The sequence below is a fragment of the Bos taurus genome, chromosome 18 (genome assembly GCF_002263795.3).
Source record: "Bos taurus isolate L1 Dominette 01449 registration number 42190680 breed Hereford chromosome 18, ARS-UCD2.0, whole genome shotgun sequence".
NCBI lineage: Eukaryota > Metazoa > Chordata > Mammalia > Artiodactyla > Bovidae > Bos > Bos taurus.
The window spans coordinates 35,471,564-35,496,799 of NC_037345.1; the positions used below are offsets into that span (position 1 = coordinate 35,471,564).

General features: G+C 45.5%; 3 protein-coding genes across 7 annotated transcripts in view; 1 reads left to right on the top strand and 2 right to left on the bottom strand.

Annotated features, from left to right (window-relative positions):
- Positions 1-1,256: 1,256 nt before the first annotated feature.
- On the bottom strand, positions 1,257-6,425 carry DPEP2NB (DPEP2 neighbor). The gene is given in 4 exon segments (XM_010814687.4): positions 1,257-2,073; positions 2,075-2,208; positions 3,717-3,756; positions 3,759-6,425. Coding segments are annotated over 4 exon segments (375 nt in total). The 5' UTR covers positions 3,789-6,425; the 3' UTR covers positions 1,257-1,902.
- Positions 6,426-6,512: 87 nt separating this feature from the next.
- On the bottom strand, positions 6,513-8,346 carry DDX28 (DEAD-box helicase 28). The gene has a single exon (NM_001105422.2). The coding sequence runs from the start codon at positions 8,335-8,337 to the stop codon at positions 6,700-6,702; it is 1,638 nt and encodes a 545-aa protein (NP_001098892.1). The 5' UTR covers positions 8,338-8,346; the 3' UTR covers positions 6,513-6,699.
- Positions 8,332-25,236, top strand: part of DUS2 (dihydrouridine synthase 2) — a 32,097-nt gene continuing 15,192 nt past the window's right edge. Inside the window, exons 1-8 of one of the 5 annotated variants that reach the window (XM_010814447.4) lie at positions 8,419-8,486; positions 8,960-9,037; positions 10,399-10,475; positions 12,481-12,608; positions 18,673-18,718; positions 21,017-21,108; positions 22,308-22,351; positions 23,522-23,582. In XM_010814447.4, coding sequence (XP_010812749.1) covers positions 12,483-12,608; positions 18,673-18,718; positions 21,017-21,108; positions 22,308-22,351; positions 23,522-23,582 — 369 coding nt within the window. In that variant the 5' untranslated portion in view covers positions 8,419-8,486; positions 8,960-9,037; positions 10,399-10,475; positions 12,481-12,482. Of the gene's footprint in view, positions 8,487-8,959; positions 9,038-10,398; positions 10,476-10,691; positions 11,720-12,480; positions 12,609-18,672; positions 18,719-21,016; positions 21,109-22,307; positions 22,352-23,521; positions 23,583-25,236 lie in introns of all 5 variants that reach the window. The other 4 variants (XM_024978091.2, XM_010814448.4, XM_059876605.1 and 1 more) reach the window with 4 other exon arrangements.

Consider the following 25,236-nt stretch of genomic DNA (forward strand, 5'->3'; position numbering starts at 1 on the left):
ATGTGCTGATGAGGCAGGTGAGCCTGAGATACAGGCCCAAACCCTGTACTCTTTATTCCCTCCTAATATTTCCCTGCCCCAACTCTCCAGGACCAACTGTCCCCTTAACTGCTGAGAGAGGCATTCCACCAGTAACATCCAGCAACTCACTGCCATGGCACACAGCAGTCAGAGTGGTCTTTCTAGCACCTGCATCAGATCACTTCACTCCCCTGCTCAAATCCTTTCCGCAACTTCCCATCACACTTAAGAGCCACACTCTTCAGTATGGCTGATGAGGCCTACTATGATCTGGCCTGTTTCTACTTCTCCAACCACATCTTTCATTCTCTTTCCTCCCTGGTCACACTGGCCCTTCTGCCAGTCCTAGTACAGGCCAGCCTCACTCCTGCCTCAAGGTCTTTGTGCTTGCCATGTCCTCCTTCAGAAATTCTCTTCCCAGCTCCTCACAGGATTCTTTCACTCGCATCCCCACTGAAATGTCAGCTCCTCAAAGAAGCCTTCCCTGACTACCTAGTATAACATAGCAACCCCTCATCACTCTACCCCATTATCCTGTTCTACTTTTCATATAGCAATTATAATTACTTGAAATTATTGTTTGTGTCTTCTTTTAGGTTGTGGGTGCCATGAGAAGAGGGGTTCGATCATCTCATTCACTGAAACATCTCAAGCAACCAGCACAGAGGGTGGTATGTAACGGGTGCATGTGTACTTGCTAAGTTGCTTTCAGTCATGTCCGACTCTTTGCAGTCCAGTGGACTATAGCTCACCAGGCTCCTCTGTCTCCAGGCAGGAATACCGGAGTGGGTTGCCATGCCCTCCTCCAGGGGATCTTCAAAAAAAAGGGGTCGAAACTGCATTTCTTAGGTCTCCTGCATTGGCAGACAGGTTCTTTATCACTAGCACCACCTGGGTACTCAGTAAATATTTGTTGAATAAATGGATCGACAGATGGAATGATATCTTCCCAGTCCTTCCTCTTTTCTCCTTACACACACACACACACACACACACACACACTCACCCAGGGAAGTATTTATCAGGCTCTACATTTCTTAAAGAACCTGCCTACATCCTGCCCCAATTTACACAGGTGTCTTTGCAGGAGCCACATAGGTAGAAGCTACCCCCAAGGGTCTTTTTAGAGGCAGAAGTTCTCAAAGGACCAGGAACCCCATGTGGGAATATACTTACAGGAAACAGGGAGGTTTGGGACCTGGCCTTAGATAACTTGGATTTCAAGTCAGACACTGTTACAGAAAAACATTTTATTGAGCAGTAAGGGACCCCGTTAGGGCTAGAAAAGGCTGGGAATAAAGGAGCATGTGAGCCTCGGGGAGGGGTTGCTGCCACTTGACTCTCCATCATGTTCTTGCTCCAGGGAGCAGGTCTTCCTGGGTCTCTTTATCCTGCCTCCTGATTCAAGGCAGGAGGCTTTTTGGGAAGTCACACATTGCTTCTTTCAGTTTCGAAAAGCCCAGCTCCCCTTGGTGTGTGGTGGTGGCAGCTGGCAAATGGCTCAGGCAGGAGCCTGTGTGGTAGACAGGGCCCCTGCGAAGGCCACTCTGCACTTCTCTCTGCTCCTGGGTCCTCATTGGCTCACAGTGTGAAGATTGTTCTTTATTCTGCTCACAAAGGGGCTCCCGAGAATTGAGCAGAGGAACATCAGGTTTTCCTCCAGGCCAGCTTCAGTCCTGGGATGTTCAGAGCAGACTCTCAACCCTGTTTCTGAGGTTCCTTGCTCATGGCCATTTAGTGTGGAAGGAGGCTCCTGGTTGAGGAAGGAAGGCTCAGACAGAATGGCGCAGGTTCTAATCTATGACAGTGGGGGGTCACTGCAGGAAGCAGCATTTGCTGCCCTTAGGCAGTTAAATCATTGCCCTCTCTTCAGAGTGTGGCTCAGCCAGCAGGCTTCTGTGGGGTCAGCCTCCTGCCACCATGCTGCAGTCACTGAATTTTGGGGCTGGAGCAACTGAGGTCTTTATCCTATTCCGTCAGAGCTCGCTGTCTCTTGGGAGTGCGGCTGAGGACTGGCTTCTCTGCTTCCACCTTGGCTGTGGTGGCCACAGGGAGCATCCCCGTAGGCTCAGTAGCCACCGACCAGGCAGTGTGTCTCCCCAGGCCAGCCTACCTGTGCTTTTCCACGCCCTCGGTAGAGGACATGGCAGTGACCAGGTGTAGGAGGGGAAGTGGGAGCCAGAGCTGCTGCAAAGAAAACAATTGATCAGTCGCTTCTGCTGTACAGTCTCCTGCCGGAATTTCCCCCTCTCACCTCTCTCCCAGTTTCTGGCTGAAGCCCTTTAGTCTGCTTGACATCCAAAACACAGCCTCTGCCCATCACCCCATGAGTCCCTAGAAAAGGGACTGCTGCTGCTGCTGCTAAGTCGCTTCAGTCGTGTCCGACTCTGTGCTTCAGCCCACCAGGCTCCCCCGTTCCTGGGATTCTCCAGGCAAGAACACTGGAGTGGGTTGCTATTTCCTTCTCCAATGCATGAAAGTGAAAAGTCAAAGTGAAGTCGCTCAGCCGTGTCCAACTCTTATCGATCTCATGGACTGCAGTCTACCAGGCTCCTCCATCCATGGGATTTTCCAGGCAAGAGTACTGGAGTGGGGTGCCGTTATTGGCTGCCAAAGCAATTCCTAGAGCCTGTGACTACAGCAGATGAGGAACTCTGTTCGCCATTTCCAGAGAAAACCTTAAAATAATTGCAATCAGGATCCCCTCCATCTCTCCCTTCCACACCAGAGAAAACATTCCTTAAGGTCTGTTTTTATTTTTTTATTTTTATTTATTTATTTATTTTTTAAAGGTGGTGGTGGTTTAGTTGCTAAATCGTGTCCAACTCTTGCGACTCCCATGGACTGTAGCCTGCCAGGCTACTCTGTCCATGGGATTCTCCAGGCAAGAATACTGGAGTGGGTTGCCATTTCCTTCTCCATAAGGTCTGTTTTTAATGGAAATGCATTTCAAGTTTTGGGAAAAGGAGTCTAATTTGGTAAGAACCCCTCCCACCTTGGCAACCCCTCTTGGGCCCCATTTATATTGCCTGTTTCATCCACACTGAACTCTAGCCCTCTGATACTTTTATCTAGATTAGAAAATACTAAGGCAGAGTGACCAGGAGATTCAGAACCAGATTGTGGGTACCAAGTCTAGGCATCAGCCTCCTGGGACACCATCTCCTCAGCCCTCTAGTCTTATTAGCATTTCATCACTCCCCTGGGTTCTTCTGGTCTTTCCCTCAATACCACACCACTCTTTCCCCCAGTATGCACCAGCTCAGTCTGGAATGTGTCCGAGGGGACCCATGTAGATATCCCCATAACTGCATGAAGGTGCCTGGGCTTGAAGGTGAAGTTCAAGAGCAGCCCTCTTCCTTAAACTGCTCCATTTATCATTTGCCGACAAAAATGCATTTGCCTATTGCCAACAGGCCAATCAGGAAAGGATCTGAATGGAAGCGTCTTGTAGCCCAAAGAGTAAGGCTACATTTAAAGACCGGGACCTTCCTGCTCACTTGCCCAGGGATGACCTTTTGCTTATCCTCAGCAATGAGCACTGTGGGTCCCTGAAGGTGCCCCAGGGCACTCATATTACTTACAGTTGGGAAAGTGCTGAGGTGTGTGTGGGAAAGCCCCAAAGGAACATGTGGTGGCCAGGTGAGGCTGTGTATACACAATGCCTCTTGTACAGATGTCCAGTCTCAGCCTACCTGCTGTGTTGCCCTTCCAGGGGACAGAGGACAAGTTAGAGTGAAGATTAGATAGAAGATTCGATCAGACATTCTCTCTTACACAGCCAAAGACTGCTATCTGGTAGAGGACTGGTAGGGAAGTTTCTCCAAGAGCAGCACGTTTGCGCAGTTACCCTGCCATGGAAACTGTGATAAGGGCTGTAAGGTCATCACTACCCAGTGAGGTCATATAAGGAACCTGTGACTTGAGGGGGAGGCTGCAGGCTCTCAGGGTTTTTTGGAGGAGAGCAGAGTGAAGGCAGAGAGGCACCTTGCCTGGCCCCTCACATCTGGGCCTCCCCACGCGTGCCCTAGTCTAGTAGCCACCCCCTGGGGAGCATGCCTGTGGGCTGGCATAGCCCCTGGTGCCAAGGGAGGGCAAGAGAAACCCACATTCTGAGATTGGCCTGAGAGGCAAAATTGACCTAAGAGACACTAGGCTGTATGGTACTAACCCAAAGAGAGACAGAGATTTGTGTGGACTGGGGAATTGGGGAAGGCTGCTTGGCAGTGGGCCTGAAGGACAAGTGAGATATGGACCCATGGGGACGAGTGGGGAGTCATTCCAGTTTGAAAGAATAAAAGCAAAGACACACTCTTCTCGACCTTGTTCTGCCCCAAATATAAATTCATAGCCCTCTCACATTTTTACAACTGCCAAGACTTAAAAGAACAAGAGCTTAAGGGGCCTACCCAAGGCTACACAGGCAGTGGAGTGGTTCTGCTCAATGGTAGGTTCATATCAGGGTCTGGATTTACAGCCGAAAGGAATGTGAGGACAAGCTCATCCCAATTTAAACTGACACCGAGAGATGTTAAAGGTGCAAAATGAGGGCCCTGATGACTTCACAAAGTGGGAGTGATGGACCCATTTTAATAGGAAATTCAAAACGAACTCATGACAAAATGACAATGTAAACATTACACTCCCCTCTCCCTTAAAAGCAAAAATCATTATAATCCCCCCTCTCTCCACCATGAAAGGATGAGATAACAGGCTAAGTAGCAACCCAGGTGAAAAACATGGTTAACACCGTGAAGAGGTGTTACTAAGACAGTTTGATCCGACTCAAAGAAGGAAAGAGACAGCTCTGCCCTTAGCCTGATCAGGTTCACAGGAAGGAACGTTTGGGGCAGCCTTTGGTAATGTGGCAATGTAAGATAACCTTCTTCAGGGGCTCCCTGTGGCTGACCTTAAAAAAGCAAAGATGGGACATTTGTTTACTGGGGCTGTTGCAGAGGGGATGTGCCCAGGAGGTGGAGACGTCTTGGGCTATTGAGAGGTTGGGCCACTCTGGCTTCGAATCACAAAAACCTTCCTTCTCTCTACTAAATTGCTTGAATTGGAGGATGCACAATAGGACAGATGAAGTCAGGCCTAATTAGAACAGACTGCCTTTGGGAATGCTAGAAGGTAAAATGTGAAGGGAAATGCTCTGTAGGTTTGTCATGGCAGGTGGGCCAGAGTGAGACCACCGATTATCCAAGGCTTCAGAGATTACTTGTCTGAGAGCATCCCTCTGGTGTGGTGGGGGTACCAATACCTTATTATAACTCGGCTGGGCACCTGGGGAAGGCAGAATACATGGTTTATTAACTTAAGAGGGTGGGAGACTCATCTGGGGATTCCACAAAACAACAAAGACTTGTATGTGGATTTTTGCACCAATCCTCAGAAAACTTACATAGCTCTGGAGTAGGGCTCAGGGATCTGTACTTTTAACAAGCTTCCTGGGCAGTTGCACCAAAGTGGTCCACGGAGAGTGACTAAATTATTGTCTATTTGGGGTTGCTTTTGAGAGTCAAAGTGGGCAATATTAAAAATTGCAGCAGGCATAGACATAAACAAGGAATATTCAAGGCAAACAGAAATATATAGTTATTCTACATGTGAATCACATTTGAGAAAACTTAGCCTAGTGGTTAAAGAACACAACTCTTAGGACACAGATCAGATTTGTGTGATTTTGAGCTCTGTTTCCTTATATGGGAAAAACTGTACATTTAGCACAATATTCTCTTTTGGCAAAGGTTGCTCTGAGCCCATTTCTGTTCTCTGCAACTTAATCCTTTTCTGTGTGTGAGCAGTTTTAAGTTGTTTTCTTAAGTATTATCTCTTTCAACTGTCTAGGTTCTATAACGCTTATAGAACCTAGGAGATAGTGAGAGGATGCTATAAGCTTATTTTGCCAGTTTTATAAAAATGTTTAACCTCTCCTCTTCCTCTGCAACCAAGAGATGAGAAAGAACTCAGAGGCTGGAAATGCACACTAAGGAATACTTCTGTGTCAGTCTGCCTTTTATTCTTCTGCCACTACTTCCCAGAGAGATTTCACTAAGAGAGCCTAAGCTTGCCATGGCCATTGTTCATAAAGAAAATTTCTCTATTGCTAGTCATATCCCCTTTTCCTTCTCCTGAGGGCTTAATGGATTTTTAAAAAAAATTTGCCTGTGTAAGGTCTTAGCTTTGGCCACAGGGTGAGGCTGGGATTTAGCTGCCCTGTCCCACAGCGTGTGGGATTTTAGTTACCCCACCAGGGTTCAAACCCACATCTCTTGCATTAGGAGGCAGATTCTTAACCACTGGACCACCAGAGAAGTCCCCTTAATGGATGGTTTTTGGGGCAGGAAATAAAGTTGAAACAAAAACATCAACTGAAGGAGCCTTTGTCCTAGGTGTAGTAGTTTGGAGTGTGAATTTTCTCAGAATCCAGTGAATTGTGCCCCAGGTGGAAACTACAGAAACATCACTTATTGTTAGAAATCATGACATGATACAAAGCCAAAATCGACTTTATTCTTCCTGTGAAAGACTACAGAGAGCCAAGTTCAGTAGTCCACCCTCCAGTGTTGACCAGCAGCTAGGGCCTTTAGAAGGTGACTAAGCAGCCCAGCGCATCCTGCTGACGAGTGCGCTCACCCACCCAGCCCACAGGGAAAGATCCCAGTTATGGCATCATATTTAAGCCTGCTGCAGTAAGGTTTCCTGGTGCAAAGGCTCACTTACTGAGGATCCTAGACCTGGAAGGCTTCTCCTCCTGCGAGCTGCCAGCTCAATCTTCTGAACTAGGCTCACATCCCAGGGATGGGTCACAAAGCTGATGACTGTTCCTGGCACCTCACTCCCCACACGGCCCACCCTCCCTGCTCTGTGGATGTAATCCTGCAGGGTGAGAGGGAAATCATAATTGATGACGAGTTCCACCTGAGTGCTGTCCAGGCCCCGAGAGGCGATGTCTGTGCAGAGAAGTATGTCTCGGGAACCCTTCTGGAAGGACTGGAAGATACCTGCCCTCATAGAGGCTGGCATTTGTCCCTGCAGTCTTAAGTGTTGGATTTTGTGGTCATCCAGAATATATCCCAGCCAGTTCACAGTGCTGGAGCTGTTACAGAACACGAGAACAGTTCCTGTGGAGCCAGTCCTGTGTGCTCTGTCATGCTGCTTGAGGATCTGCACTAACTCAGTTACCTTCTCTGCTCCTTTCAGCCTCATGAACGTCTGTTTGACATGAGGCATGATGCAGTGGAGCTTGGAACTGGTAATGGTGGTTAGAGAGTCTAAACTGGCAACTTTACTCAGCAGCTGGCCTACACCTTCGGGAAATGTGGCCCCCACCAGCACTAACTGAGCTTTGGGATTGAAAGGGTCTTTTAAGTCAGCGGGGCCTTCTGCTATGTGACTCTTCTCCAAGATGTAATCCACCAGTTCCAGGAAACTTTCATCCAACAATGTATCTACCTCATCCAACACCAAGAAAGAGAGCTGCGCCAGGCTGATCAGTTGACCTTTCAGGGCCTTCCACAGAGCCCCTGGAGTGGCCACCAGTACTTCTGCTGGAGGATGTTTGGACAGTTGCAGCCTGACCCTACTCATGCCATGGCCTCCCCCTAACTCCTGCACCCGGAGGCCTAAGGAGCTGCCCAAGGGCTGGGCCACGGCCCGCACCTGTTCAGCTAATTCTCGAGAAGGCACAAGGACCAGGCCTCGAGGAGCAGGGATACGACTGGTGTACAGGCTTGGCTGGCCCAAGAGCCGTTGAAGCAGAGGTAGCATGTAGCCGAGAGTCTTGCCACTGCCGGTTTCCGCGGCGCAGAGGATGTGGCGGCCGCGAAGCAATGGGGGAATGGTACTCGACTGCACGGTTGTGGGCCGAACGACTTCGGGAGCAGCTTCTTGGAGTGCGCTCAGCACACGGGGCTCCAGACCCAGATCGGCGAAGCTGCCCTTGGACGAGAGGTTCCGCAGTGCTGGGGCCTCATGCTGAGCGCGCTCAATGGAGAAATAGTCCTGGCGAGCGCGCCGATGCTTCCAGCCTCGCGAAACGAGTGGCGCAGCCTCCCAACGGCCCAGCGTTTGGCGTGCGGGCTGGTTCAACTCCGGCCGCCGCGCCGAGATCAGCAGCGGGCCAGGTCGCACCAACACCGGCCGCAGGGGACTCCGCTGCCCGCTCTGCCGCTGTTCCTGCCGCCTCTGTAGACCCCGCGGGATGCGCACCACGGGCAGGGGCTCGTCGGGACCGCGGCTTGTCAGGTCCCGTTGAGGCGCCAGAAGCAACCGAGTCGCGAGCGACAACAGCCGTAGCTGCCGTGCTAGAGCCATAGTCCCCGTGGTGCGGAAAAGGCGCACAACAGTGACGTCATGCGCGCGCCAAGGCCTCCCGGACGGTGGCCGGCGCGGCTCAGTAAGACTTAAGGAATTGGAGAACTGTGTGGAAGGAGGGAGGATCTGTAGAGTTCAGCAGCGGCGAGGTCTGTAGGTCCAAACCGGATGGTGACGTCCAGGCCCCGGCCAACCTTGGGGAAGGGTGCACGATGAAGGCAGGACCGGGGTCCGGCGACAGGCGGCGATGGGGCCCTGGCATTAGGAATCAGGAGGGCTGAGGGCTTCTCGCGATCCGATGTCGGATCCCTACAATTCTCCTTTGTCGCCCTCACAGCTCCTGTGATGGCATGTCCAGTTCTGATCGCCCCGTTTAAACTGTGAGGGTGCGGCGGTGTTTTCACAGATGTGCTCCCCTTGTAAGGTCTTCTAATATAAATATTTATTGAGAATCTGAGTGAATGGTCAGGCCTGGGGGCCGAGACCAGGAGTAGATCTGGGCTCAGCGTTCCCCCACCGCCCAGAGAGCTGAGGACCCAGAGGGCGAGCCGATGGACTTAAGCATATCATCTCTTCACTCAAGAGAACTCATCTCTTCGGACCTTTTCCGCTTGCTTTTCAGCTGAGGTTCATTCTTCCTTCTCTTGTCACTCTTTCCAACTTCTCATCCTGAAGCTCGCCTAGCTCCACCGGCTTTCAGGTTAGATACCTAAATTACTTGAATAGTAGTGAGGAGGGTCACAAAGCCATGGTAAGGCAGAATATTTTACCTAAATTCAGTTCAGGTTGCGAAAAAAACCTTACACTATTGGTACTTCCTGAACGGATCCAGAAAATGGGCATCAGACCATTTTTGTAATCTCTAGTGCCTGGGGTAGGAGATAAGGTAAATGTGGGTTAACTACTTGGAAGAGTCTTAACATTTGAAGAAAGAGGTTTTTGGGTTTTTTTGGCCACTGCTGCACAGCCTGTGCTGCTGCCTGCTGTGCAAGTATGGAATCTTAACCACTGGACCACCAGGAAGTCCCTGGAGAAAAGTTTTACTTTCATTAGATACTGTTATAAAGATAAATACTACTATATTTCAAATAGTATTTTGATACACGATAGGCTTTTCTGGAGAGTTACCTGTTAAACTAGAGGAGGAGAGAGTTTTGAGTAATGACAGGCAGACAGAGTCACTGGATAGACTGGTGGCTCTTGAGTGAGAGTGATTTTTGCCCCCACCCTTCCCCCAGGACATTTGACAATGGCTGGAGACATCTTTATTTGTCACATCTGGGGAAATGCTACAGCTTCTAGTGGGTAAAGACCAGGATATTACTAAATATTGCACAATGCACAGGACAGCCACCCCCCACTCCCCAGCCCCGCCAAAAAAAACAATGATCTGGCCCAAAATATCAACAGTGTGCTGTTGAGAACCTTGGATAGAGGATGGGGACTGAAGAGAGGCTGAGGTTGCCGCATGTATTCTCGCTTCAAGGAGCTACATTTGCCAGGTTCTCGGTGGCCCAGCCCCTTCCCCAGAATCTGTAGTGGGCATATTGACGTCATTGCTTGTCATGCCCTTGGGATCAATAAACCTTGGGGGGCCCCTGAAAGCCATAAGCACAGAAAGGGGTGATTTAAGGAGGGTGGTGCAGGAGAAGAGAACTTCAGGAAGAATAAAATTGTCCTCATGTGTTTGGGGACTGTGTCAGATGGAAAAGAGATGAGGTGTGCCATGGGATGAACCATTCCAGAAGGCAGACTGGGACTGATGATGGAGTCAGATTCTGAATTTGACATAAAGACTACTGTAGCAACCAGAAATGCCCAGATCTGTCTGGAGAGTGCTGGATTTTCTGTCACTGAAAATTTCATGTACAGGTCAATGCCCACTGAGTGGTGATATGATAGAGGGGAGTTGATACAAAGAATATGCTATGATATTGTGATTCTACACTACTTTTATGATTCTTTCCCAGAACTCAGACCTCCTTGTTCCTTAGCTGAAGGGCTCCTTGGATGTCTGATTTGTCAGGTTTCATCCATTTACCTGTGCTACTCTTTTTTCAGATACAAAACAAAGAATTGTTTTGCACCGAGGCAGAACAGATACATTGAAAGAATTATCAGAAAAGAATAATACATAGGTATGTATTTGCATTTGACTTTCATCCAAATATTTGGGACAGGGTAACTGGTTAGTGGCTGCTTTCTCATGCTTGAGCCCTTACAATGTGATTACCTCAAAATGTCATAGGGATTAGAGCCTGTCTGAGCCTGTCTGTCTCTTCTCATAGCCCCTAGTTTCTTACTCTGATTTCTTTTTTTTTTTTGGCTACCCTGCATGGCATGCTGGATCTTAGTTCCCTGACTGGGAATCAAACCAGTGCCCTGTGCAGTTGGAAGCATGGAGTCTTAACCACTGGACCACCAGGGAAGTCCCTTTCTTATCATTTCTTTAGATATTCTGTAAATCTCCTCTTTCCCTCTTGCTCACAGCAGACATTGAGTAACCTCCAGTTGTTATTGAGATGGATATTTTACAAGATGTTTTACAAAGCACTTTATCAGTTCAGTTCAGTCGCTCAGTTGTGTCTGACTTTTTGCGACCCCATGGACTGCGGCACACCAGACTTCCCTGTCCATCACCAACTCCCGAAGCTTACTCAAACTCATGTCCGTTGAGTCGGTGATGCCATGCAACCATTTCATCCTCTTCTCCTCTTGCCTTCAATCTTTCCCAGTGTCAGGGTCTTTTCCAGTGAGTCAGTTCTTTGCATCAGGTGGCCAAAGTATTGGAGTTTCAGCTTCAGCATCAGTCCTTCCAATGAATATTCAGGACTGATTTCCTTTAGGATGGACTGGTTGAATCTCCTTGCAGTCCAAGGGACTCTTAAGAGTCTTCTAGAAATAAGAAAGGTTTACTTATTGTGGAAAAAATGCAAGCTCCTGCGAGTGGTAGCCTCATTAGGTAATGTTTTTCTCAGAGCTGCCATGGAAACTTATGTTGCCTAGTTACTCCCTAAATTTTAAAAGGAATTTTTCCTTGAGTCTCAGGTGATAGTGGTATATTCATTCATTTATTCAAGCAGTAAATATTTTCTGAGCACCATGTATGTGCCAGGTACTTTTCATGTGAACCAAACAGGCAAAATTCCTGCCCTTCTGAGCTTCATATTCTGATTTAATTGACTTGAGGGCAGGCCTGGACATTGGTATTTTTTTTAACTTTTTATTTTATATTGGGGTATAGCCATTTAACAATGTTATAATAGTTTCAGATGAACAATAAAGGGACTCAGCCATATATATACATGTATCCATTCTCCCCGAAATTCCCTTCCCATCCAGGCTGCCACATAACATCGAGCAGAGTTCCCTGTGCTATACGGTAGGTCCTTGTTGGTTATCCTTTTTAAAGATTTCAGGGTTTTTTTTTTTGCTTGTTTTACTCCTGTTAACTTTACCTTCAAAGTATATTTAGAACATGACCACTTCTCACCACCTCTACAACTCTCTCCCCATCCTGAGCCACCATCATCTCTCATGTCAGTGACTGAAGAGTCTAATTGGTCTCTCTGGGTCTACCATGGCTTTTCATGCAGCAATCACTGTGATCATGGAGAAATATGATCAGTAATGCCACTCCTCTCCTTGAAACCCTTGCTGGCTCATATCGTGAAGAGCTAACAAAGCCCACAGAGCATCCTACAAGGCCATTTGGGATCTCACCATTGTGTCCTATCTGCTTAGGACATCCATCCTGTATCTGACGTCCATTACTCTTCTTTCTGTGCTCGACTATGTCGGCCTTTGTACTAGTCTACTAACACATCAGACTTGCTCCTGCCCCAGGGCCTTTGCACTGACTGTTTCCTCTGCTGTGCACTCTTCATTCCCCACCAGCATGAAAGCTCTAGCAGAACAGGAATCTTTGTTTTCTTCTCTAATGTATCCACAAAGACTAGGACAATGACTGGCACACACCACACACTTAATAAATATTTGTTGGATGTGTGAACAAGCTTGCATTGTTTTTATGATCAGAGAAAAGGAAAACAAAGTACTACCTGTTGGGAGGAAAAGGAAAGCCTGCTCTAGATAACAGAAGAGATTTTTCTCCATTTGAATGTCTGACTCTTCTTTCTTCAGGAATGACTGTGAACAACCTCTCTCTGTGCTACCACAACAAACTCATATTAGCCCCTATGGTTCGGGTGGGGACTCTCCCAATGCGGCTTCTGGCCCTGGACTATGGAGCGGACATCGTGTACTGTGAGGTAAGGGGCTCCTAATCCTCCCAGACAGAGAGCTTTTCCACAAGTGCAGCCTCCTCACCTGTGGGTGCCTGTGTTCAGAAGCTAGAGGAGGCAGAATGGGCCCTCCCTTCACAGGTGCTCACTGAAAGCATCACAAGACAAAAACATAGGAGTTTTGTGAGCCCTGCCAAGGATCAGGAACCTGGGCTGCATGGAGGCATTGTGGGACACCTAGGCCAGGTGGATAGATGAGCATCGTGTCAGGTCACTGCTGTGGCTCCTGTAGGAGTTAATACACATTCATTTTGTGAATGAGGAAGCTCAGTTTCAGAGTGAGAAGGAAAAGGACCAGATTCAGGCTAGAGAAACTGGATGGGGTTGGTTTGGTAAGCCATAGAATTTTCTGATAGCAATAGCTAGTAGGCCAGTTACTGGCCTGTTGCTTTGAAGATTATTATTAATAGGACTTCAGACTCAGGTTTAGAAAACATCTTCTAGGAAAACCAGTTAAAGGAGTAGCTGATATTGGATAGGGACTGTGAGCAGTGGTTCTCAGTTGGGTAGGTAAGCTTCCCCCGCAACCCTTAATCCTGCTATGCCTCTCTAGTGGGGGTAAGAGGTTAAAGAAACTACCCAAGTGCTTCTGACATTTCCATCTTGAAGAGCCATCTGTGGAGGGAGAACTGTGGCTATAAGAGGGCTACACAAGGAATCCTTGTGCTGATGGATCTATTCTGTGTCAATATCCCGGTTGCAATATTGTTACTAAGCTTTGCAAGACGTTACCATAGGGAGAAATTGGGCAGTGGGTACACAGGATCTCACATTCAGGTTCAATTGCATGTGAACCTCCAATTACCTCAAAATAAAAAGTTTTATTAAAAAGAAGGGTGTAGAAAGAAGAGAGGGTCTGGGACTTCCATGGAGGTCCAGTGGCTAAGACTCTGTGCTCCCAATGCAGGGGACCTAGGTTCAATTCCTGGTCAGGGAACTAGATCCCACATGCTGCATCTAAGAAGCCTGCATGCTGCAACTAAGACCCAGCGAATCCAAAATAAATAAGTAAAATAAATATTTTTAAAAAAGGAAAAGAAGAGAGGGCTTAAGAGTGAATTTGGGAAGAATAGGCCCTTTATCCAGACCTAGCTCCTGTGGAGCAGAGTCAGACAGGCAGGCATGCAGGCCAGCTGGCCCCCGCTTGTGGTGAGCAGATCGATCTCTGGGAACTGAGCCCTGAGTACTGGGAAAGGCACAGCATGGTGCCTGGTGCCCCCTGGTGGATCCCGAGTTGCTCTGCAGGTCAGCCTTGTGATGTTCTCTCTGTGTTCACATGAGGTGACCGACCTATCTGTAAGGTTAGTCAAATCACTTCATCCACCTCTCAGGACCTAGTGTGGGACTTCGGGTAGTCCATGTGTACAGGCTCCTCTGCAGCTGTAAGTGAAGAAAGGATGAACCAGCTCAGCAAAGGTTAAGGTTATTCCCCACCAAAGTCTGCCCTATTGACGGAGTTTTCTAGGAGTTAATCAGATGTCACATACTTATTCCTATTATTATAAAAATATTATTGTAACATTGTAAAATGTTATTACAATGGATAGATGGACCTAGAGATTGTCCTACTGAGTGAAGTAAGAGAGAAAGACAAATATCATGTGTTACCACTTGTATGTGAAATCTAAAAAAATGGTACAAATTAACCTATTTACAATACAGAAAGGGTCACAGATGTAGAAAAGAAACTTATGGTTACCAAGAGGGCAAAGAGAGGGGGATACATTGGGAGAGTGGGATTGACATATACACACTCAGTTCAGTTCAGTTCAGTTGCTTAGTCGTGTCTGACTCTTTGTGATCCCATGAATCACAGCATGCCAGGCCTCCCTGTCCATCACCAACTCCCGAAGTTCACTCAGACTCACGTCCATCGAGTCAGTGATGCCATCCAGCCATCTTATCCTCTGTTGTGCCCTTCTCCTCCTGCCCCCATTCCCTCCCAGCATCAGAGTCTTTTCCAGTGAGTCAACTCTTCGCATGAGGTGGCCAAAGTACTGGAGTTTCAGCTTTACTACTATATATAAAATAGGTTACCTATATAATAAGAACCTACTATATAGAATAGAAACTCTGCTCAATACTCTGTAATGACCTATATGGGAAAGGAATGTAAAAAACTGGATATGTGTATATGTGTAACTGATTCACTGTGCTCTTCACCTGAAACTAACACAACATTGTAAATCACCTACACGCCAATAAAAATGAAATAAATAAACAACAAACCAAAATAAAATGGGACTCTAGTGGCCCAGATGTGAGAGAACACCTGCCTTTAATAAGCAAGATGAAGGGAGAAGATAGTGGCCTTTAGAGACCTTGATTACCAAAATGAGTACTTAAATTTTTTTTTATGGTAAAAAACACATAAGATTTACCATCTTAACTGTTTTTAAGTGTACAGTTCAGTAGTTGTGAAACAGATTTCCAGAACCTTTTCATCTTGCAAAACTGAAACTCTATACCCATTAAACAACTCCCCTTTCCCCCATTCCCCATAGCCCCTTCACCATTCTACTTTCTGTTTCTATGAATCTGAATACTTTAGATACCTCATGTAAGTGGAAATATGCGATATTTGTCTTTTTGTGACTGGCTTATTGTGGCTCAGCTGGTAAAGAATCTTCCTGCAATGTGGAAGACCTGGGTTCAATCCTGGGTTGGGAAGATGCCCTGGAGAAGGGAAAGGCTACCCACTCCAGTATTCTGGCCTGGAGAATTTCATGGACTGTATAGTCCATGAGGTCACAAAGAGTTGGACACGACTGAGCGACTTTCACTTATTTTATTTAGCATAATATCCTCAAGGTTCATCCGTGTTGTACTATGTGACAGGTTTTCCTTCCATTTTTAGGCTGAATAATATTCCATGGTATATGCACTGCATTTTGCTTATCTGTTCATTTATCTGTCGATGGACATTTGGGTCGCTTTTGTTTCTTGGCTGTTTTGAATAGTGCTGCTGTGAATGTAGGTGTGCAGATCCCTCTTCGAGATCCTGCTTTCAGTTCTTTGGGATGTATATACCCAGAAATAGGATTTGCTGGATCGTGTGGTAGTTTTTTCATTTTTTGAGGCATCTCTGTACTGTTTTCTCTGTCTTTTGGACTATTTTACAGTCCCACCAGCAGTGTACAGTTTTTGAAATCTTTCCTAACACTTATTATTTTCTCTTCTTTTTTAATATCATGCTAATGGGTGTGAAGTGATAGCTTGTTGTGCTTTTGATTTGCATTTCTCTGATGATGAATGATATTGAGCATGTTTTTGTATGCTTCATGGCCATTGGTATATCATCTTTGAATAAATTTCTATTCAAATCTTCTGCCCAGAATGGGTAATTTTTTAAAACTTACAAGGAAATTATTTATGGAAAAAATTGCAGGAATGGACAAAGAACATCCATATACCATTTACCCAGATTGACCTACTGTTAACATTTTGCTTGATTTGTTTTATAATTTGTTCTCTCTCTCTAATATATGTATTTTCTCCATAACTGTTTGAAAGTTTCATATAGTATGATGTATTACTTCTCAAATACTTCATGATATTTTCTAATAATAAAGTCATTCTTTTTTTTTTTGGGTGCGGCCATTTTTAAAGTCTTTATTGAATCTGTTACAATACTGCTTCTGTTTTCTATGGGTTTTTTTGTTTGTTTGTTTCTGGCCCTGAGGCATGTGGGGTCTTAATTCCCCTGATTAAACCTGTACCCTGTTCATTGGAAGGTGAAGTCTTAACCACTGGATTGCCAGGGAAGTCTCTTTCTGTCTTTTTTTCTTTGCAATTGTTGCCATCCTAGTCGCTCTGAAATGGTATCTCACTGTGGGGTTTTTTGTTTGTTTGTTTTTAAAGATAGGTTCTATTTATTATTTTTTACCACACTAGGAATTGAACCCAGGCCCTCAGCATTGAGAACGCAGAGTCCTAACCTCTGGACTGCCAGGAAATTCTCCCCATTATGGACATTGTGGTTTTGATTTGCATTTCCTGTTAATGATATTGAGCATCTTTTGCTATGTTTATTTTCCATTTATATATCTTTTTTGGAGAAATATCTCTTCATATCTTATGCACATTTTAAAATTATTGTTTTTTTATTCTAGGAGTTATAAGAGTTCTTTATATACTCTGGATATTAGACCTTTAACAGATACATGATTTGCAAATATTTTCTCCCATTCTGTGGATTGTCTTTTCAGTTTATTTTTCATTTATTTATTTTTTTAAGACTTCATTTTAATTTTTTAAAATTTTATACAATTATAATTGATTTACTTTATTGATAGTATCCTTTGATGCACAAAAAATTTTAATTTTAATGAAGTTCAATTTATCTAATACTTTCCTTTGTTGTTTGTGCTTTTGGTATCATCTCTAAGGGGCTTCCTTGGTGGCTCAGATGGTAAAGAATCTGCCTGAAATGCAGGAGAACAAGGTTTGATCCCTGGGTTGGAAAGATCCCTTAGAGAAGCAAATAGCTTGGAGAATTACATCAACAGAGGAGCCTGGCAGGGTGGAATGGAGGAGATGAAGGTAGCAGGCCGTAGTTGAGATATAGGAAAATAATATCTGACAAAAAAGGAAGAATAAGCCCATACATGATAAGGCACTTGAAAATTAAATGCTGTTCAAACATTTGGTAGCCATATGAATAAAATAATTTGCTTGCTGGAGAAGGAAATGGCAACCCACTCCACTATTCTTGCCTGGAAAAGTCCATGGACAGAGGAGTCTGGCAGGCTGTAGTCCATGGGGTTACATGACTGAGCATGCATACATGAGGAGGGTGGAGGGAGATGGGCTGGTAGAAATAAACTGGTAGAACTGAAAAAAAAAAAAAAAAATCCGCTTGCAGTACAGGAGACCATAACTGACTTATAAATGGCCTTACTTATCAGGTAAGTTAAAAAGGCAAAATTAGTTTTACCAAGAAGATAAAAGCCAATTCAAATTATATTCTTAACTGTGATGGAGATAGATTTGGGAACTAGAAAGCATTGTTTGTGGCAAAATTCGAGTTGTCTCTTCTATAAAAATAAATGTTATATATGATAAAAATTGAGGGAATGACATGGATATAAAAAAAATAATTGTGATAATTGAGGTAGAAAAATAATATCCTATTTGACAAAGAATAGCTTTTTTCCTGCACAACTTTTATAGATGTAAAAGTCAGTTTGGTAGGAAGATGCACAGATGATAAACTCTATCGCATGGAAAAACAATGTTTGTTTTCACCAATGAAGGAAATAACAGTGAAAAAAAAAGAGAAGTTCTAACTATAACCAAAGAACTGACTAAAATGAATAAAACTGATAAACAATAGTGTTGAGGACATGTGGGTGAGCAGGCACATGTGTGGTTTTACTGGTGACAATTGAAATTAATTTCTCCACCTAACAATCAGCTGAGCATCTGCTGCATGTAAGGCATTGAAGCAGCTTCACCAGATGTTCAGTAAGAACTTGTAACGTGCTGGGCGCTAGGGACACAAAGATGAATGAGACTGTGTCCAAGCCCCAGAGGCTCTTTGGGTATAATGGGGAGACAGAAGAGAAAATAAGACATTTCAAGGGCCATTTTGCCTTAGCTCCTCCTCTCAGATCCTCAAAGCCCACCTTTGTGTGAATCCAGAACCTTCCTCAGAGTATTCATCATCTAATGGTAAAGGAATGACGGGTGCATCTGTAACTAGCATACAGAGAAGAGGTCCAGCCATGAAGGTGGACGTGGCAGAGGGTTTGAGGAATCCCGAGGGGGACAAGTTACTGCTGCCAGGGCTGGGATCCCAGCAGTAGCAGCCCCAGCTTACTCTCACTTTCACTCAGCTCACTTTCCCCGACTCATTCTCAGCCAAAGCTCGGCCTGGCTGCAGCCCTTTTCATAAGCATAGGTCACTCAGTGCTGCCCATTTATGCACTGGCCTTCTTGCCTACCCCTGCAACCAGGATCACTGGTCTTTCCTGCTGTACCCAGGACCTGTGTGTCTGGGACTGACATGTGCCCTTTGATTCCTCTGCAGGAGCTGGTCGACCTCAAGATGCTTCAGTGCAAGAGAGTTGTCAATGGTGAGTGCAGCTGTGGTCCTAGGATTGTGTGTGTGCCCAGTCATGCCCAGGCTGTGCTAACATTGCCTTTGCCTGGGTGTCAGTGTCCTCTGGTGCTCCTTGCCTGGCTGTGTCATTTTGTGGCTCCCATGCTGTCTTGAGTAGGGCTTCCCTGGGGGCTCAGTTGGTTAAGAATCCGCTTGCAAATCAGGAGACCACCTGCAATGCAGGAAACCCAGGTTTGATCCCTGGGTCGAGAAGATCCCCTGGAGAAGGAAATGGCAACCCACACCAGTATTCTTGGGTGGGAAGTCCCATGGACAGCGGAGCTTGGTGGGCTGTGGTCCATGGGGTCACAAGAGTCGAACATGACTTAGTGACTAAACCACCGCCATCATGGTCTCTTGAGAATAGTCACTGTTCTCCAGAGACCATGACAAACTGCCAGTTGTGAAGCAGGCAGTGAATACCTTCTGCCTGAAGGCTTACTGGCATATGAATCACCAGGTTTTGTAGTACAGGTGATCCCCTTGGGGTCAGGGTGGCTTCAGCACTGATCCTGACCCTGCTGCTCTCCGACTGTACAAGAGCAAGTCTTGTACAAGTCTTGTACAACTCTCTGGCAAGTCACATGACCTCTGCCTCAGTGTCTTTAGCTGTAAAAGGAAAATCACTATCCCTGCTTTATTTAACTCATAGGATTGGAGTAAGGATCAAATAAGATAAGGGACATGTAAATACTTTGCAAATGGAAGTAGTTGTGCTAAATCATGGTTTTGCTTATACTTTATTGATAAGGCTGATTCTGCTTTAATGAGAATTGTGGTATTGTTTGAGGTTTTTGAAATGTATACAAGCTTGTGAAATCTTAAAATAAGTTCACTTGAAGTTTTGTCGATTTCATGTTTAATTCTTTTAGATATATATTTTCTTTGTGTTATGAGAAATTCAGTGTTGTAGATATCAGTTCAGTTCAGTCACTCAGTTGTGTCCGATTCTTTGTGACCCCATGGACTGCAGCATGCCAGGCTTCCCTGTCTATCACCAATTCCCAGAGCTTGCTCAAACTCATGTCTGTTGAGTCAGTGATGCCATCCAACCTTCTCATCTTCTGTCGTCCCCTTCTCCTGCCTTCAATCTTGCCCAACATCAGAGTCTTTTCCAATGAGTCAGTTCTTTGCATCAGGTGGCCAAAGTATTGGAGCTTCAGCTTCAACATTGGTCATTTCAATGAATATTCAGAACTGATTTCCTTTGGGATTGGCTGGTTTGATCTCCTTGCAGTCCAAGGGACTCTCAAGAGTCTTCTCCAACACCACAGTTCAAAAGAATCAATTCTTCAGTGCTCAGCTTTCTTTATAGTCCAACTCTCACATCCATGCCTGACTACTGGAAAAACCATTGACTAGATGAACCTTTGTCAGCAAAGGTCTCTGCTTTTTAATATGCTGTCTAGGTTGGTCATAGCATTTTAAATTATTACTCCTGAAATAAAAGGAGCAAGCGTCTTTTAATTTCATGGCTGCAGTCACCATCTGCAGTAATTTTGGAGCCCAAGAAAAGAAAGTCTGTCACCATTTCCATTGTTTCCCCATCTATTTGCTATGAGGTGATGGGACTGGATGCCATGATCTTCATTTTTTGAATATTGGGTTTTAAGCCAGCTTTTTCACTCTCCTCTTTCACTTTCATCAAGAGGCTCTTTAGTTCCTCTTCACTTATTTACATAAAGTGGTGTCATCTGTATATCTGAGGTTATTGATATTTCTCCCAGCAATCTTGATTCCAGCTTGTGCTTCATCCAGCCCTGCATTTTGCAGAATGTACTCTGCATATAAATTAAATGAGAAGGGTGACAATGTATAGTCTTGACATACTCCTTTCCCAATCCTAGAAAATGAAAATTCCGCATAATCCCATGCTTGAAGAATAATCACAAAGAGAAATGATGTGTACTTTTTACACACACTTGGGATCATGATACACGTTTTTTTTTTTTTTTGGGTGAGAAAGAGGGCAAGGGGCCCGTGAATGGCTGCATGCCATCATCCGTCTCCCTGTCACCAGGGACAGAGGGAAGGACATGGGCACGGACGTGTGACAGCGGCAACAGGCTTGCCACCGGCCCCCCGACCATGCACATTCTCCCCAGGAAAGGGGATGGCAGGGCCTTCCTGCGACGTCCCCGGTCTCTCGTCCGTGCCCTGCCTCTCCCCTGTTTCCTGTCCCAGCCCATGGGCAAGGCCCACGGCAAGGAAATGATACATGTTTTGCCCCTTGCTTTTCTATTAATACAAAGACATTTGTGTTTTCTTGCAGAGGCGCTCAGCACAGTGGACTTTGTTGCTCCTGATGACCGAGTGGTCTTCCGCACCTGTGAAAGGGAGCAGAGCAAGGTCGTCTTCCAGATGGTAGGACATCCCAGGGCCAAGCGCACTTCCCATCTCATGCCCTGGGCTGGGGGAGTGTTATGTGCCTGGGCTCCATTATACAGTGGTCTTCAGTCTTCCTGAAGATCCTGCATTCAATGGTTTCAGAGATCTGCTCATGAGTGATTATACTCTTGGAGACCGTTTATGGAAATCAAGCTATTAGTGGTCTATTACATGCTTCCAGTCTCAAATTTAATATCCTTCATTGTAGGGATTATCTGTTTCTCATGACTTATATGTGTTTTTATTCCCTAGCATCAGTTGTTCAGATCATGGTCTTTGTTTTGTATTGTCTATATATATTTACCATTTAAAGAAATTAAATCAAGAGTAGTTTTTTGGGACTTCCCTAGTAGTCTAGTGGTTAAGACTCTGTGCTTTTACTACAGGGGGCATGGGTTTGGTCCTTGGTTGAGGGAGTAAGATCCCACATGCCATGCAGTACAACCAGGGAAAAAAAGAGAATGGTTAGGATTTGTGTTAGGGTCATAGTGATTCTGTTTGTCTCTCACTTTGGGTATTTCTCAGTATTTTTTCAGAAATACTTCCTGGATAACATTTAGGTTTGTTAAAAAAAACTTGATAACAGGACTTCCCTGGTGGCCCAGTGGTTAAGAATCTGCCCGCCAATGCAGGGGACATGGGTTTGATCCCTGGTCCAGGAAGATTCCACATGCAGTGGTGCAACTAAGCCCATGCGTTGCGGCTAGCGAGCCTGCATGCCCTAGAGCTGGTGCTTTTCAACAAAAGAAGCCACCACAAGTCTGCTTGCTGCAACTAGAGAAAGCCTGTGCACAGCAACAACAACAAAAATTTTTTAAAAATTGATATCAATGAGTAACCATATGATAAAGTAGATATAGAAGAATGTTAATTGTGGAATCTAAGTGATGGGTATATGAATGTTCACTCTAAAATCTTTCCAACTTTTTTGTATGTTTTGAAGTATTGACACCATGGATGACATTTTCTTAACTCTCCAGTGAGCCAGTCTAGTGGGCTAGCTATTTGAGAGAATAACACCTGGTCTCCACTTGCTGGTGTGTGTGTGTGTGTGTGTGTGTGTGTGTGTTTGCCCGTATATGCCCGTGCATGTGTGCATCGTGTGCCTGAGTGTGGTTGTCTGTGCATATGGACTGTGTCAGGCCCTTGGTTGATTTAGCCTCTTGTTTTCCCAGGGGACTTCAGATGCAGAGCGAGCCCTTGCTGTGGCCAGGCTTGTGTAAGTTCTTCCCTCTTGGGGAACTGCCTTTGCCTCTCCTGTGGGCCCTGAGATCTTACTGTTCCCTGTGACCTTGGAAGTGACCACCCTTCTGCTTCCTAGTCCACTACCTTCTGTTTTCAGGTTCAGAGGGTCATATTTCCTTCTCTATTTGTGGTGAATAAGGGCTGCCCCAGGTATGATGTGAACCCACTGTGTCTGGACCCCAGAGAACCTTTGGGTGGGAGCCTGTTTGTTAGTGTTTATTTATGGGGTTTCCTTTCTGGAGACTACCATGACTATGAACCCTGAGCTTTTAAATCTCATGAAGTGTAAGTAAGACTTACTGCTTTCTAAATTAATGAAGGCAGCAGAGTAATGTGGTTCAGAAGATGGGCTTTTGTGTTAGCTCTGGGCTGGAATCCTGACTTTGCTATCTGCTGACCATCTGACCTTAGATCCATTACTTAACCTCACTGAGAACTTAGGTTTCCTCATCTATAAAATGAGACCAATAGTCCCACCTCCCTCTGGCATTATAGGGAAGGGTACATGAGATGATGCATGTAAATATCTGCAATATGTGGCATGTAGTGAGTGCTTGGGAAGTTGTTAGGTCTTGTTATTAATTACAATGAACGTGAGAAGAAACTTGGGTAGTAGTTGCTGCTGGTCACAGACAAGTAACTGTGTATGTACCAGATGATGAGGAAAGGGTCCTTTCTACGTCTGAGGACTGTTTGGAGGAAGCTAACTGTGCAGCCGAGCACACCAAGACAGCCCCCCACTTCCACCAGAACCAGTGCTCTGGGAAAGGGCTCTTGTCCCCGGGTCACTTTTGTGCATCGGCAAATGGCTTTCACCACCCAGTTAGGACTGGAATTCTGGGATGGAGTTCCGTGTGGCTGTCACTCAATATTTGAGTCATCTGATACAACTCAAAGCTGGCAGAATCCTCTACAACTAGCCTTTCCTACATGTGTGAGCACCTTATAGTCTTCTTCCGGAGCTCTGCCCAGGAGGAGAGGCAGTTGCATATTTTAGAGACAGAATTTTTCATTTCCTGTTCCTGAGGGTTGGTGTGTTTCAGAGAGCCAGTAAGAATTTCAGGAGCACAGACCCATACCTTTGACTTTATGTCCTACCCTCAAGTTGAATATTTATTACCTTTCCTCCTTCATGTTTTTCCAGAGAAAATGATGTGGCTGGTATTGACGTCAACATGGGCTGTCCTAAAGAGTATTCCACCAAGGTAAACTGCTTTCATTGTATTCTTCACAAAATGTAGGGTGCAGATTAAAGGGCACTGACTGGAGGTGACAGCTAAGTACAGTGCCTAACTCTGGACTACATCCTGTACTCATGAGCAAGAAACTCAAGAGGGTGTTATTAGATCAGCTGGCAAGATTGGAATATAGATGATGGTAGATGAGCTAAAAAGTACTGTATCAGTGAAAATATATGAAGTTCATAACTTCTGTGGTTATGTAAGAATATCTCTATTGGAAAATACACACAAATATTTAGGGGTCAAGGGCTATGAGATATATATAAAATTACCCTGAAATGGTCCAGGGAAAAATTTTTTTTAATTTTATTTACTTATTTTTGTCTGTGCTGGGTCTTTGTTGCTCCATACTGGCTTTCTCTAAGTGCAATGAGTGGGGACCACTCTAGCTGTGTAGCATGGGTTTCTCATTGCCATGGTTTCTCTTGATGCAGAGTACAGGATCTAGGGCCTGCTGACTCAGCAGTTGGGGAGCAACGAGGCACGTGCAATTGTGGTTTTGGAGGTGGTTTGGAGCAGATGAAAATGCCTTACTTGCCCCGAGGCATGTGCAATCTTCCTGGATTAGGGATCGAACTGGTGTACCCAGTATCAGCAGGTGGATTCTTAACCATTGGATCACCAGAAAAGTCCAGGAAAAATTTTAGATGTGCATATGCATACACATGTATACATAAATAAATATTCACACACACATAGAGCACTCGTGCCCAAGTAATAAATGGTGTAAATGTTAAAAGAAAAATGTGAACAGAGCTCTTTTTCATGATAAAACTAGAGGATGCAATATATGTATCCCAATTGTCATATCAGAAGAGACCAGACAGGACTGCAGTGGGAGCTCTGAGAAAGGAACAGAAGGGCAGCCCTTAAACACAGGCTCTTGTGGGGAAATGTGGTCCCTGAGGAGGAGGCCTGGGACCTGGCAGGCCAAGGGTATGGTACAAGCTGGGACCCGGAGGCCAACATGAAGTAGAAGCAGGGGACCTCGATTTGACCAGAGGGTTGAGAACTGGGAGGGGAAGAGGCAGCAGAGGAACATGTGATTGAAAATCTTGGTTGAGACCAGGTTAACTGAACTTTGACTTTTTAGATATCTCTGACCTGTTTTGGAACAGAGAAGGCTTGTGATCAGAAACTTAGTCTCTTCCCCCAGGGGAAGCCAGCGTTGCTAGTTTCTTGTGTGTCTTTCCAAATATATTCTATAAATAGAAATGCTAATCTAGAAGCCATGTGTCTAATAGATTCAAGTGTAAAGAGGCTAGAGGTTGGGACACAGATATCCGAGATGAGTATCTTGAATCCACAGGGGAAACCAAGGATGGAGAGAAGAAAAGCCAAATTGGGGCTGAATTTGGCAGTGCTTGGCTGGCAAATGATCACACTAGGAGTGGGAGGTGGGGTGAGTTGTGGGGGCAGAGGGAGGGTAGACTGGCAGCCAAGAAGATGGTTGGTCTCAGTATCACTGGGACTGCGGGAGGAAGAGGTGGCCTGGAGAGGATGTAAAGGGCAACTTGGAGCTAACTGGATGCAAGGCACCAGAGCGACTCCTGCAGGGTCACCTCGGAAACCTGATCATAGGGCGCAAGGGTCTGCAGTCTAGATGTGGCAGATTGTC